Below are 15,051 nucleotides of genomic sequence, written 5' to 3' on the forward strand. Positions count from 1 at the left end.
ACTTTGCTTGGGCAAGGAGAAGCCTATCTTGTGACCAGTGAACTCACCCGCCCTCATTCCAAATATGTCCTGCTGAAGGCCCTCTCAGATAGCTCCTACCATATTGCTTGCCAGCCTCTCCTACACAGAAAGGTCCCTCACGCAACAGGCTTCTGCCTGTGGTTAGGATGTTGCTTTTCCTTTTTGCCCCGGATGACCTGGGTGGTGTTCTGTGGCTCCTTTTCCCCCTAATAGCACCAGCCTTTAGTTATGATCTTCATTTCCTAGTTAATAAGACTGCTAGTGCCACACATTCCCACAGATGATTTATTATTCTCTTTATGAAGGTATATTTCTGCAAGGATCATGTCATTTGCAAGGCATATGGCAGAAGGAAGCTATAGTTAAGGATGGTGAAATAAGTTGCATCAGGTTTTGCTTGGCAAGGACACCAGATGGATGCCTTTATGATGAAGTGGGGATCCTCCAGCCTTTTCTTTTATGCAGGTCTCCAACAGGTGTTTCCTCTAAGGCATATCTGTTTTCCATAACATCAGAATAAAGAAAGATGTTGTCTGTGACAGCTTGTGTATATAGATCATGCTTTTATTATGATAGAAAAGTGTACAGTGATTGATTTGGTATTACAAGTCAAGCTAAAATGTGCTTGGGAGAAGATCATTTTCCATTTTGCAAAAGACATTTAATTTCCACAGCAGGAGTCTTCATTTATTATGGAGATGGAGAAGGGGGGGGGGAAGTGAAAGGAGGGGAAAGGTGAAAAGGATGAAGAAATTGACCAGAAGAAAAGTAGTAACAGTTATCCCAGACTTGGGTGCTGAGGGTGGGGAGAAGGAGGCCACCTTCCTGAAGGTAACTTTGGTGTATTACATCAACATCTGAGGGACAGTGTCTAGGAAGGTACTTGTGGAAAGAAAAATACATTCTATGAATGAGTAACAGAGCCAGTTCTCCAGATCCTGATAAAAATCAAAAACAGACTCTGGTCTTAGGTGTGTTCCCTGATGAGTTTCTTTAACCAGCTTGGCCTAAAGCTATCATTATAGTCCTATGTAGTACCTATGTAGTACCATTAGGAGAGCCTGAGTGGCTGTTTAAATTTGGGGTTAGAGCTGCCGAGTTAAGGATATATAAACCACCAAAAGGCATGTTAAGTGGAAAGAATAAGGTAACCCATTTTGGTTAAACTGACCTTAAGGCTTACATTGCAACATCTCCTGGCCAGGTAAACTGCTAGAATCCACTAAGTTCACAGGGAATCTTCAACGGGGAAGAATACAAAGGATTGCATCTCAGCCTTGGCTAATCTCATTAACAATAAGCTCTTAACTTTCCAAACTCTTCTCCAATGTCAGCCTCTCTGGGTCCTCTCTCTATCCCATTACTTTAAGCCTGACACTTCTAAGCTGACAATATTAAGTTTCTTTGTCTGAAAAATTATGACTTAAGATAGTAATTTAGAAGCTGACTAGGTTAAAGAGATCAAAATTGCTTGATTTTATCTTAGAGTCAGAGTCTTTGGGCCAGGTGTTGAATAACAAGCTGCATTAATTCACAGGAAAACAACAACAACAACAACAAAAACCTTCACCCTGCAGCACAGAGCACAGTATGTTGTATTTTTCCCAGGACGTATAGTAAAATCTCACAGGAGAGTGCTGTCTAACATACTGATTACTATGGCTAAACCTACAGTATGACACTGTACCATATGTCCCAAAAGGTGTCTCAAGAGATAGTAACAGGTATTTTTAAATAAATAAATGAATCAGTAGATGGTAAGTGCGTGCAGTCAACTAAGTGTGTAAAACACTGGATTATACAAACTCAAAAGGTTTTCTTTTTTGTACGACTTCTTTGAGCCTTTCATAACACTGAAGTGCAGTGTGAATCTAAGAGGGGACATTTTTCTCAAACTTAATTTCACTGCAGAAAGCATTTCCTCACAACTTCTCCAGTAATATTCCATGCAACGTGTTTTTTAGAATAGGCATTTCTGTCAGAATAGGATGGATGTATGCTGTAGTAACAACCACGAAATCTCAGTGACTGAACATAACAAAGGTATCTTTCTTCTTCATGTTACATATCTAACACAGGTCATTGAGGCCAGGGCATTCTGGCCAGGATTGTGCCCAACTGCAGTGTTGGGCGATCATGTGGAGGGCTTTGACAAGACTTAAACTAAGATTAGAGCAGAGTTTAGGCAAATGCAGGCCAGTGATGGAAGCTGTAAAGAATATAAAATGCATGTAATAAGGAGGAAGGTTTCAACAGGGACTCAAACAAAAAGATATGGAAAGGAGAGGGAAGGAAAACAGGCCAAGGAAAGAGATACCATTCATGACTCAATCTCACAGCCTTCACCTATGCTCAGGTGCCCCAAACACCTCCCCTGATTTCTCCCAAGCAATAGTAGCATCACTACAGTAGCAAAATCAAGAGCAAAAATAACTACCTTCAAGGCACATATAGCGTAAGGTAAAAGGAGAGCTTGATATGTCTGCTAAATGCACACACATGCAATATACATATGTGCACATACACACACCAAGTGCTTTGTACGTCTTCAGCTGTGATACACTCTGGACACTCAGATCTTGGTGTCCTTCTGACATGAATCTTTACTCTGGAGTCTCACAGACCAAGGTTATTCTTGTGCTACTCTGTGCTTTGGGTTCAAGGTTCTAATGAGTTTGATATCTTGGCTTTGTTACACCAGTGACACAAATGTTTTCAGCTAACTCTCCATTTTCCCTGCTTAGGACTTTTCTGTATGAAGCGGAACAAGATTCTGACCACCTTGATAGCAGTGGCATGTTTCATTGGTGCAGAGCAACCGCTTTGGACAGTGTGATTCTGGTAGGTGATCTTGCACCAAATTTCAAATAAGGTAAAGCTATACCTAGGGTAAATAATGTCCTTATACTAGTTATAAGCAATTTTTCTTTGTAAACTGTGAATTCCAAAGGAAAACACATTCCTCACCAGCCTGAGTGGTATGCAGGGTAACAGATGTGGCATTTGACAAAGACCATGCAGGTAATATGCTGGATTTGAAACAATTAGATCAGATTGTTCAAGTCCTTCTTCCCCCCTTTCACAGTTTAGCTGAGTCAGTTATTTAGAATAATGTTCTCCTGACATGTTATTTTGCTAGTAAATTTAATTAATTTAAATGCACCAGGGAAACCATTTACAACAACTCCAAAGACTTTCCCTTTTTTTTAAAGTAAATATTTTCCTAATTATTGGTTTAAAGTTTGGATTTTCTATAGTGGTTTCTCTTAAAGCTGGCTGTACTTATACTTAACACATTAGTCAAGAATGTATCTCCTAGATGCATAACATGGGTGAATCCTAGTAAATATTAGAATCCTGTCTCTATCCTGTCTCTGTCCTGTCTCTGTTCTCTCAAGGAAATGAACTAACTCAATTTACTGAAATGCTAACAACTAAGATGTGAAAAATCTGTATTCTAATCCATGCTCTGACACCTGCTTTCCAGGTGTCATAATCAAAGTGATTGTTTGTTGTATGAACCCTATGTAATTTTTTCAACTATGACTAATTGATAATTATATCTTTTCTTGTTTTCCAAAAGAGTTATGTTCACTTTTTTTCCTGTTAAACACACACACAAACACACACACACACACACACACACACACACACACACACACAATCCTTGTGGCTTGGTACCAGTGTCCTAACAGAATATTTTTATAAATTTTTTTTGTAAATTTTTTTGTAAAAGCATGATCAATCATTTGATCAGAAGCGTAAAATTGTCAGAGCTGTCATATCAACTAGAAAACCTTTAGGGCTGCTACTGAAATTCACCACTTTAGCAATTATGTCTTCTTGTAAACTAAGCAAAATAAAATCCATTGAACAGGAAGCTAAACATGTTTTCAGTGGGAGAGAAATCATTAGAAAGGTTGAGAAGTTGGTTGCAGATGGAGGCATCCAAGAGACCAAGAAATAGAAATAGCAGATGTTTTATTATACCATATTTCTTAACACAGAGACAGGTTGCTATGATAGATATCTCCTTTATGATACTTGATGTGGAATATAGTTCAGAACACCAACTGAGTCTTTTGATAAGTTTAGAAGGGCTTATAGTTTAAGAAATTCTAAGGGATTTCAAACTTGTGACCATAGAGGAGAAATGTCCATATTGCAGAATTCAGAGAGGCTTTGAATTTGGTTTCATTTGCAGAAGGGTAAAGTGGAAGTGGTTGATTTAAGCTACTTTGAACAAATAGTGTGTCCTCCCCATCCTCCAAAAACCACCATCTTTCTCAATTGGAAGACAGTTTTGTGCCACAGTTTCTTGAAGAACTTGCCTCTCTGGCTGAGCCCATTAACGCACTCTGCCATGTATCTTGTTTCTAATTGTTTAGTTCTACTCAGAAGAGCAATCTTTGGACTTCAGGCATGTTACATTAAATACTGTTAGAGGCTTCATTATTCAAGTTAAAACTAATCGTATTAGCTAGAGACAATTATTTAATAGATTTGGTTAAGATTCACATCACTCTCCAAGAAGGCTCTCCAGACAAGTAGCTTTATTTCCCCTCACAGGGCAATTCCCTTTGAAAAGAGAGTATTTCCTAGTATATGCTAATTTTACGAACTAATTGTGGAGATGTCAGATGTTACTTATTTATCTTGTTAGATTTTATCATCCCCTGTTTCACAGAAGCTTGTCATTTAACCCAGCTAAAGATGGGCATAGGGCAGGATGATATACACATTTGAAGTATTCTGAGTCTTCATGTGCTGAGAAATATAGGCCACACTCATGTATGTGCTTCTACGTGCATTTAACCTATTCTCTACCAGCTTCCAAGAGTCCTCCTCTGAAACTCTAGGAGTTTGAGAAGATTCATAGTTGATTAAAGGTATTGAACAATAGCTAATGAGTTGAGCACTGTACTTTCAATATATTATTTCATTTCCACAACAGAATTAGTTTTTATTTTTTAAACGATTCAAACTTAAAGAAATTGAGGGTCAGAGGGTAACCTAGCTTGTTCATAGTCATAAAACAGAATACAGAATCAGATCTCCAGATCCAGTGCTCTATCTACCCCATTCCAGAGCCACAAGACAAGGCACTGACTCATTCCTTGAAGAAATCAGACAAAGGCTTGAGATGAGTTTCCTACAGGAATATCATCTCCCTCTCTCTCTTTAAAATTTTATTTATCGCTCTTAAAAGTCTCTGTGAATGTGGGGTAAAGCTCATCTAAATATTTTTCATGTATCTGGTTATTTGGCGGTACTACTTAGAGATATAGAGGAAATGTTAACAATTGGTGATGCTCATGGTAGTACTGGCATGTTCAAATGTTTGGGTTCAAATAGAATTTTTGTGACCTTTTCATTTCTTTTCTGCACTTTGCATAACAAATTTCCTCAACTCTGGAAAGTATCTGTTGAATGAGTTTGGTATGTTAGGTTGAACTACATGAAGTTACCAATACTCAACCATTTTTGATCCATGAAAAGGCAACTTCATATGTTCCAAACTAATAGGTATTTTCATCTGTGTAAAAATCCACCAAAAACTGAAACATGTTGTACAACTTTGTGTGATTTTCAGGACTCACTAGAAGACATAAATTTAACAATAGAATTTGTAACATTTTAATTTTTCATTGAATCTTACTATGGCGCATATAAAACCAAAATCTTGTAATGAAAATAAAACATGTACTTCTCACTTGGTTCTATGGTTTCACACCTTAGGGAATAACACTGAGTTTTAATTGACGCACTCCATGCTAATAAAAAACTTTAAAAAGTGGACTAAGAAGGAACTCCACAAAAAGGCAAAAAGTATAATTGCCTCATAGTAGGTAAATTCCGTTTTATGAGCAATTTGCAGAATTTAATTATCCTTATGAAAGTCCTACTATGAATGCACCTGGAAGAGTTGGGATGAGGGGATGGAGCCTCCTTTGAGAAACTCTCAGCTTGTTTCTAAAACTGACCAGACTCTGGCATGCTTATGCTTAGAAACGAATGGACAAGTCAAAACATGAGTTTCGGGACCACGTAGTAGCATGTGTCTTTGGAGATGCTACCTCAACACTGATAGGGCTTCGGAATTTTGTAATGCCCTTGAGAGCTAGCAGCTATACACGAATGGAGCTGAAAGACATTGTGTTCATTGGGTCTCTGGATTACCTGAAGAGAGAATGGATATTTCTACGGAATTTTCCCCGAATATTCATTCTACCTGTAAGTGTCACATTAGAGATAGTGAATATAATGATAGCGTAATGGTACTAGCATTAATAATAATAAAATGGTAGTTTGTAATTATATAGTGCTTACTGGTATCAAAAACTATTCTAAGCATTTTATATATATTAACTCATTTTACCCTCAAAATAATTTGTGGGGTAGATTTTAAGTTGTTGAATTTTGGGTATGGAGAGAGTAGATAACCTGTACAAGTTTACACAGCAGGTAAGCAGCAGAATAAAGATTTAAGTCTAGATATTGTGGCTCCTGAGTTTATGCCCAGGAGCCACTACATTTTATGTTTATGTTTATAATCATATTTTATGGTCTTTATATAAATAAGAGTTTCTCTGCATTTCTGAATCTGATTCTGACTTAATGTCCACAGCTAAATATTGATACTAGCTAGCCTTTGTGGTCTGACTTCCTCATCTTTTCTGAAGACACATTTTTATGGAACACATAATGCCACATGGTCCCTGATAGATGTGTGAGAAGGAGGAATTAGGCTTACATTTCTGAAAAATGGATCCATTATGCGTATGTGGCGTTGTGTTTGTAATTGTATTTGCTCTGAACCTTTATACACCCCTATACCATTGTATGTCACTATTTCCCTGGATTAAAAAAAAAATAGGTTCAGTGTAAAATGCACCCAAAGCAATTAATTTTTTCATGAAATAATGCTGACAATATGTAATATTGTTCAAATTTCAAAATTTGTTCTCTCAAGAAACAAATTTCATTTGCTTTTATAAAAAGCCACCATAAAGTTCTCTGCACTTACTTTAAGCCATAGAAAGGAAGATAGGAAGAGAACCAGAAACCTCTAGATCTAGCTAGTGTTAGGAATTATTGGTGTTCATCCCTAAGCTACCTGAAGCTGGGACCAGATATATCTCTATTTCTCCACCAAATTGGGAAATAAGCAACCACCACTATGCTAGTTAATCCAGAGGGTATAGGAAAGGTCAGCTGCAAGCAAAATTGTGGGGATGCAAAATTTGCCTTTAGATCCATAACTTCAGCTTTACCCCTACTGTTATCCCTACTTTATTTCTCTCACTTGAATCATCTAAATGGATTTAGGCTCCTCCTTCTCCACACTCCTTTGGCTTATCCAGATTTGCTCTCAGGAAAGGGTCTGTGAAGTTTAGTCACACTGAGATATTAATGATCAATGACGCTAAATGTGTTTACATATCAGGTGACTAAGTTTTAAAACCAAGTCAGTGAAGGCTGAAGTGGCTTTGGCTCAAAAACTGCATCATCCATAAAGAGCCATTACCATGAGTCATGATATAAAATCCCTCCACCTGAGAAGTCCCTCCTCTACTGGGTTTTCTCTCATTAGGGATCTGCACTCTTTCCTCAAGACCTGCATGCAGCCAACATAGAAGAATGTTCCATGTGTGCTGTTTTATCCTCTTCATCCAAGGCATCAAGCAACCCAGCTTTGGTAGACACAGAGACCATCATGGCCACCCTCAACATTGGATCACTGAGGATTAGCTGCTCTGATCAGTCACCGGAAGAATCACGTAAGAACAACTCCCTGACAGGAGGAGGCTAAAGGAATGGAGTAAGGAAAGAGAATTAACTCCTCTCTGAAGTACTTTGATCATGGGGAGGTTGGGTCAGATATCTTCAAAGACCCCTCCCAACTCTGAGAATTCTGTAATAGAAGTAGCAGGCAGTTAAGTTCTTGGTAATCCTAAGTTAAAAACTATTTCTAACTTCTAAATGGAATGCATGTAACACTGTTTTCCCATTTTAAGAAAAATCACTGAATTTTAAGTGCTGTTTTTGTTATTAATTAAATATTAATTAAGATAGAAATTAGCACATTATTATAATTAATATTATTTAGTAGTTGTAGTAGTAGTATCAATTCTCACTGGATCTTAGAGATGTTCCACTACTATTCCTAGTTTTATGTTTGAGAAAATGAAGTATAAATTCTCTTTTACTCTTTTAAGATGCTTTCAATCTATGAACATTAGAAGACTATAAAGTCTCTTCCAACTTCCATAGACTAAGAATGTCATATTGCAGCTTCAGACTGGAAAGAGATGTGAGAAGCAGGATCTATTCAGGGTGGAGATCAAGTCTTTTCTTCCTTTCTCTTCCTCTTTTTTTTTAAATTTTATTTATTTATTTGACAGAGAGAGATCACAAGTAGGCAGAGAGGTAGGCAGAGAGAGAGAGGGAGGAAGCAGGCTCCCTGCTGAGCAGAGAGCCCAATGTGGGGCTCAATCCCAGGACCCTGAGATCATGACCTGAGCCAAAGGCAGAGGCTTTAGCCCACTGAGCCACCCAGGTGCCCCTTTCTCTTCCTCTTAATGCCTAGTACAATTATGGTCACTTCGATGCTTACCATATACTTAATGAATTGAAGCAAATGAGCCAGGAAGCTGGACTCTTGAGGAGTTCCCATACATTTCACTGTACCCAAGTGTTTGAGGTAAATCCCCACTAAAAATTGTGGTTTCCCTTCTCCCCTCAATAGGAAAAGGCTTATCTATTCATCTATTTCTAAAATTGACTACTAGACATTCAACCTAATATGAAAGTGTTATTAGTGAAGAATTTTCTGTATCTAAAACATATTTGCAACTCAAAAAATAAAAATAAATAATTTTTGTGGTCCCCTTAATCCAGCCATTTCCCTTGGGGATGTTGATCATAAGGATCAGGAACTCAGTCCTCTGTGAAGTCCCGTGCAGATGCTGAGCACAGCTGTTCCACTATGCATGGAACTTGGAGCAGTCAGACATCACAGGAATTGCAAGGCTTTCATGATTCTGGTTGTGGATAAAAATGTTCATATGTCAAATTAGGAAACCGAAAGAACTCTCTCTGACTTCTAGGTCACTGTTGCTAGGTGGGAAAGTAGAAGGTTCTTGGGCCAAAGGAATAAATGAATAATCAAGCCTACTCCTTAGTAGGTGAACTGAGCCAGCTACTTGAGACGCCCTTCCTAAGTAAGAAAAGCCCACTTGGCACCCAGAGTTTCAGGGTGTTTTGCAAAGCAGACTGATAACAAAGTACTTTATAAATAGCAAGGTGCCATGAAAATCCAGACTAAGGAGGTATGAGACATTTCACTGATGAGTAAATCTAAAAATGTTGTTGTGTTCTGCACATAAATTCTTAGCATAGCAATTAAGCTCATTCAGATTTACATGAGATATGTGTGTGGTATATGTGTGAGTAGGTGTGTGTAAATGAGTAAACCATACTTACAACTTTCTATGACTGGACAAAGAAGTATTCACTGTAAAGGCAATATCATCAATATACAAATGAAAATGCCCACATAACATAAGCCAGAGATAAACTGACATTGGTCATCTAGTTAATCATCTGGGTGACTTGTCCTTTCTACTATTAGTTTTACTTAAGTCTCACATCTTATATAGGCTAGAAAGATAGAAACATGTGAATTTAGTCCTAGTTTCCTTTATATCTAGTGATTTTTATCTTTTCACTTATTTATTAATACAACAAAACAATGTTGTTCTTGTATGATGTGCCATGTACTCTGTTACAGGTTAAGAGGTTGCCCTCAAGGAGAAAGAGGAATTGGTAGAAGGAGGTAAAGGAGAAGGGGGGAAAGATTTGGAAAGGAGGCAGAAAAAATAAAGGAATATCAAAGAATTTCAATCATTATGAAGTATGAGTAGGTGCTTTCCCCAAAGACAATAGCGAAAGTTTAGTGAAAAATGTGTGGTGTAGGTTGTGCACCATTTCTTTTATGGATGTCATCATACCCTTTTGTGTAACCAGGAAATACAGATCCAGTCAGGCTCTACTGTGCCACCTAACAAAGGTCATGGAATCTGCTTATCTGGTGCCACAGCATCAGTAAAGTCACATTATGAACTTGTGAAGAGCAAAGTATCATTATTCAGAAATTTCATCAATTACTCTGGCATTATAAGAATATACCTAGAGTTTATATCTAGAGATTCCCAATCCTTGGAGAAGCCTGTTTGGTTCTCTTAATATTCTTCCCATTACACATTAATACTACTCTTGTACTATCTCTAAGAGGTGGAAATGGGGATATATGCTCCCAAGAATTGACAGTATAAAGGATTATGAAATTCTACTAGGAGGCAGAGAACACCTTGCATGCTGAGCTCCAACATAAGACTAGCTAATGAACAAACAGTCCACTTTCCCTTCTTCTAAGACAATGGTTGTCAACCAGGGACAGTTTTGCCCCCAAAGGCATCTTGACAACGTCTGGAGACAGTTTTGGTTGTCACAACTTGGGGGGATACTCTTGGCATCTAGTGAGTAGAGGTCAGAGATCCTGGTAGACATCCTACAATGCACAGGACAGCCCCACATAGTTTCAAACAAACAAACAAATGAACTTTTGGGCCCCAAAGATTAATTGTACCAAGATCAGAAATCTTGTCCTTGCATATCTGGTGAGACCTTTGTGGAATGTGGATTTTCTCACATCTTTAGTCATGATAAACTTATATATGAAGGCCATCTTGGACCACCAAGACTATTCCATAGAGTGATTCACCATGGGGTGTTGGGGATTGGGGACAGCAGAGTGAGGACTCTCTGAAAGATGTATAAGAATGCGAGCCCTCCTGGACATTTCCATGGGAAACTCTAGGCTTTCCAGTGATGCTCTAATTGCTGCCCTGTCACATCATAAGGAGAGCAGGTTGGCAAACCTAGGTACTGAACTAAATAATCTGTGGCATAATCTAAACATATAACGGTAATTAAGTCTGACAACTTAATATGCTACTGAAATTTAAATGTACAGTAGTGATCTACAATTAAGCAATCTTTTGTAATAGCACCCTGCCAGACTGGAAGATTTCAGGTATAATACTATGTACTATTAGGTAGCAAAAATATTGACATTAGTACAGTATACCCAGGCTACGATCTGACACATATTCAAATTAACCATTGCTCTACAAGACAAGATAGTATTAAGGCATAAATTCAGTTGCCGTCCTTCTGCTGATGTCCAAAGCAGTTATTCCAACTGTTGTACATATGTTTGCACCCAATAAGATCATTTGAGATCAAAGTATTTGACTGTATATACTGAAATCACAGATTTGATATGACTGTAGTAAAATTCTGATCTCTCTATAGTTTCTACTGCTCACAGCAGCCAGAGGGATCTTTTATAAATATTTAGTAGATAATGTCAGCTCCGTACTTTAAACCCTATAATGTGACCCATGACAATTATAGGAAGATCACATAGGGTCTTGCAGGCCTATAGGGAGTTTGAATTTTCTCCTACTTCGTCCTGTTCATACTGGCTTTTTTCTACTTTGGATTCTTTATCCCATTCCCTCTGCCTGGGTTGGTTTTCACCTCTCAGAACTCCATTCCAATATCAGAGAGGACTCTCTTCAGACCCTATCTAAAGTCACCCCTCATCAATCACTGGCCCCTAAAAGTTAGGTTTTTCCACAGTACCTATCACTGAAAATATTTTATATTTGCATCATAGAGAATGCCACTGGGCAGGGACTGTTCAGAATCCTAGCATGGAGAAGACTTTCTTTAAATACTGGAAGAAGGAGGAAAGAAGGAAAGGTGCATAGAGCAGAGAAAGCATCTAACGGAAATCTGAGAATAAAGTAAATCTTAGTTCCCCCAATCTTCATGCATTATGGAAATCCCAGAGACTTTTTCTTAGGAAAAATAGTTGGAAGGTATTCAGATCTCATTACAAATAAGATTTACCAATGAGTTAGGATATCTGATCTCTAGTTGTGATATAAGCCTTCCTCTTAAATAGCTGTGTGAACATGGTTAGCCCTCTGGTCTTCTACCTGCCTACCTGAAGTTGAAAGGTTTACTGAATTCCTAAGGTCCTTGCCAGTTCTAACTATAAACTAATAGCTTGGGAGCTTCCTATGGAGCATCAGGTTTCCCCCCAAATTCATCTTGAAGTATGACTCCAAATTTTAGCTGCTCTCAGAAACATATTCAGCTCTTCTCTTCATTAACAAGAAGTGCCTCTTTCACTGAACGTCTTAGGGAAATGGAGAAGCTGGTAAATATTATAGCATATAGCATTTTCTCTGGAAAGAAGAATCTTCTTCTGGGTCATTTCTCTTCCACTGTCCCCATCTCAGCAGCCCTCCTGTTGTCTGCCGTCAGCCTGTCTTACCACCATGCTCATCTCCGTCCATTCCCCATCTTACCCCGTCCCCTCCCGTGTGCCTGGCTCAGTAAACAGCAGAAACTCTTCCATGACAGTAGGGAGTTTTAATTATAAGTAGAATTTTTACCTTTCCCAGTAGTGTGTCCCTATTACATAGTATTCTCAAATAGGTTCAAGAAAGGTAACCAACAGTTTTAAAGGATCACTTTTGATGAGGTCATTATGTGTATGTATCTTTTTTAAGTGGACCCCAGCTCCCCATTTCTCTCTTCCCTTTTCATTCTTTACATTTTTTAGTTTGGCTTAGAGACAAAAACTCTGGTCTTCTGCCTGGTTTTGAGCCTGTCCCTAATTCCCTGCGTAGTAGCACTTGTCTCAGGCTGGTGCTATGCATTGCTGTCCTGTGGAGTCGAGGCTCACAGAAGAATGTGAAGGGTTCCACCTCCTCACATAGGAGGGAATTCTGTAAACTGAAAGCAAAGCTCAGAGGCTCCAAGTGACACCCTGCCCATCTTTAAGGAACTTCTGAATTGAGGCAGGCCAACCAGGGATGGGAGGCAGCCGATTCTGTGGAAGAAGAAAGAAGACATGAGCGGTGCTTTGTGTGCACTTGAATATCCAGAGACCATCTCCAAAAGGCTGAGAGCACTAGGAGTCAGAAGCCTTTTGTTGTGTGCCAGAAGCACTGGTGGAACAGCCCCACCTATTTATTCATGGATTCCTGGAAGTTCTCCATGCAAATGGGTATGCATTCTAGCACTACCACTCCACAGAGAATAATCATATTTTACTACTGTGGTCAATAAGTAGCCACTGGATGAGCTTTGCCTTTTTTGAAGTTCACTTTAAGTGCCATTTAAAACACACACACACACACACACACACACACACACACCACTTCTTAACAGAATATGCTGAGGAGGCCCCAACTTTCCCCCCTAAATATAGAAAAAAAAAAAAAAAAACAAGGATTTGGACACGAGAGTAACTTTGTTAAGATGAAGCACCAACTTACATGGTGGGCTTCTCCATCCTTGCCAAGTTTTGTAAGCCACTTTGTTTGCATTTATCCATCTCTTTTCTTCTTTGTTGTGGTCTGTGTCCACAGGAAGGGATTCAGCCTACAGATTTTCTGGGACGTCAAAATATCGAAGAATCCCCATGCTTACCGAACTGAGTAAGTTGTGTTTCAAGGACAAAACGCAAGTCATCCATAACTGATTTCCCAAGTTTCTTTTTAGAATCCACAAAGGACTGAGGAATCAGAATGGGCCCCAGAGAAATGTTAAGTGTTTGATTAGACATTACATTGGGCTTTTATCTAACTGGTGACATCATGCAGAGCTTGGTATATCTGGGTGTCAGGGTGCAGGAATAACATATGCCTTCTCCTTTTATTTAGTTATCAGGAAAGGGAGACCAGTAGCTGGCTCAGTCTTGTTTGGAGGAAATCTCCTAGGGGTGAGGCATGGGTTTGAGGAGAGCTATGAAGAATGTCCCTATACCCACTTACCTACCCATCATGGGACTTTAAATCAGACAGCTTCCTTTCATGTAGTGATATCAGGGCTGGGATTTGGGTGACACATATGAGGCACTCAGGATGCAGATGTTAAGGAGGCACCCACTGCTGGGGTCCTTAAATGTTGTGTCCCAAGTGTCTACTTTGTGTCATCTTAATCCTGACCCTAAATGGTCCTGCTCTCCTAAAATGGAAACACTTGATGCAGAAATACCAGAACAAGCTGTTATCACTCATCAACACCTTACAGTAAATACACATATATGAGACTTTCCTAGATGTAAAGAGCTCTGGGAATAGAAAGAAGGGTAGGAAAGGCAGGGAGGGTGCCTGTGTGTATTTGGGGATATGTTTGGGAGGAAACAGGGGACACACTGGGATTTAATACTGACAATAACCGATGTAAAAAGGGGAAGATATGAAAGAAGGGAATAGTGTCTTTAAAACAGATTAGAACCTGAAGCTGTCAACCATAGTTTTTATCTGTATTTTCTTTTTCTATCCTTTTGAACTGTATTTAACCCAAGGTGTATATACCCTGAAGACATTGATTAGAAGACTGTAATGTAAGTTGGAGTAGTCAGGAGGGGACCAACCAGCTTCTCACTGGCCCCAGAGTACATCTGGTCACTCTTCAGGGACTCAGAGCTTGGAAAGACTTGCTGGCACCAGGCAGCCCTTGTTAAATTAGTCTAACAAATCACTTGTCAGCTCACTCAGTTTTTTGTTCCTTCACTGGCTGGAAAGGGTCAGGATGACATGAGAACTGCAAGTCTGACTGTCAGCACTTTGGTACAGAATGTACCGTGGCATACAGGAAAATGTCTAGGAGAATAAAGGCCAGTAGTTTAAGATGACACAGCAAGATTTGGACAAGGTCTCCTGGGGTATGTGAGCATGTCTTGGATTGGCAATGCAAGGAGAAAAGAAAATACATGCGCATAAAAAATGTGGGTTGATATTATCATGCATTTCTCATCTTTTATAAAAACATAGAGTAATTTAAAGAATTAAAGAATAATCCAATCTTAGTTAGGAATTTATTCTGCATCATATGCCTGGTAGATTTGGTTTGATCTATAATATGACTGTCACAAACTGT

The 15,051-nt window shown here is 38.9% G+C and overlaps 1 protein-coding gene across 1 annotated transcript in view; it reads left to right on the forward strand.

Moving 5' to 3' along the window:
* LOC111144610 (potassium calcium-activated channel subfamily U member 1) overlaps window positions 1–15,051 on the forward strand; it is a 150,025-nt gene that overhangs the window by 121,452 nt on the left and 13,522 nt on the right. The window contains exons 20-23 of the mRNA XM_022498994.1: window positions 2,766–2,862; window positions 6,031–6,255; window positions 7,616–7,802; window positions 13,536–13,604. Coding sequence (XP_022354702.1) covers window positions 2,766–2,862; window positions 6,031–6,255; window positions 7,616–7,802; window positions 13,536–13,604 — 578 coding nt within the window. The remainder of the gene's footprint in view (window positions 1–2,765; window positions 2,863–6,030; window positions 6,256–7,615; window positions 7,803–13,535; window positions 13,605–15,051) is intronic.

The sequence above is a fragment of the Enhydra lutris genome, unplaced genomic scaffold (genome assembly GCF_002288905.1).
Source record: "Enhydra lutris kenyoni isolate GAN:26980312 unplaced genomic scaffold, ASM228890v2 scaffoldscaffold11, whole genome shotgun sequence".
NCBI lineage: Eukaryota > Metazoa > Chordata > Mammalia > Carnivora > Mustelidae > Enhydra > Enhydra lutris.